The 216-nt window shown below is 42.1% G+C and overlaps 1 protein-coding gene across 1 annotated transcript; it reads right to left on the bottom strand.

The window, feature by feature from the left end:
* Positions 1–12: 12 nt before the first annotated feature.
* LOC106820662 (stress protein DDR48-like) lies at positions 13–210 on the bottom strand (the record flags this gene model as incomplete). Its single annotated transcript, XM_014825166.1, has 1 exon — positions 13–210. A coding segment is annotated over one exon (198 nt), but the record flags the coding sequence as incomplete, so codon positions are not given.
* Positions 211–216: the final 6 nt, after the last annotated feature.

Genomic DNA, 216 nt, shown 5'->3' with positions numbered 1-216 from the left:
GGCTTCCATCACTAGATGAACTGTACTGGCTGTCATCACTAGATGAACTGTACTGGCTTTCATCACTAGATGAACTGTACTGGCTTTCATCACTAGATGAACTGTACTGGCTTTCATCACTAGATGAACTGTACTGGCTGTCATCATTAGATGAACTGTACTGGCTTTCATCACTAGATGAACTGTACTGGCTTTCATCACTGGATGAACTGTACT

The sequence above is a fragment of the Priapulus caudatus genome, unplaced genomic scaffold (assembly GCF_000485595.1).
Source record: "Priapulus caudatus unplaced genomic scaffold, Priapulus_caudatus-5.0.1 Scaffold55764, whole genome shotgun sequence".
NCBI lineage: Eukaryota > Metazoa > Priapulida > Priapulimorpha > Priapulimorphida > Priapulidae > Priapulus > Priapulus caudatus.
The sequence above is the reverse complement of the archived record's forward strand: the minus strand, read 5'-3'. Positions and strand labels throughout refer to the sequence as shown.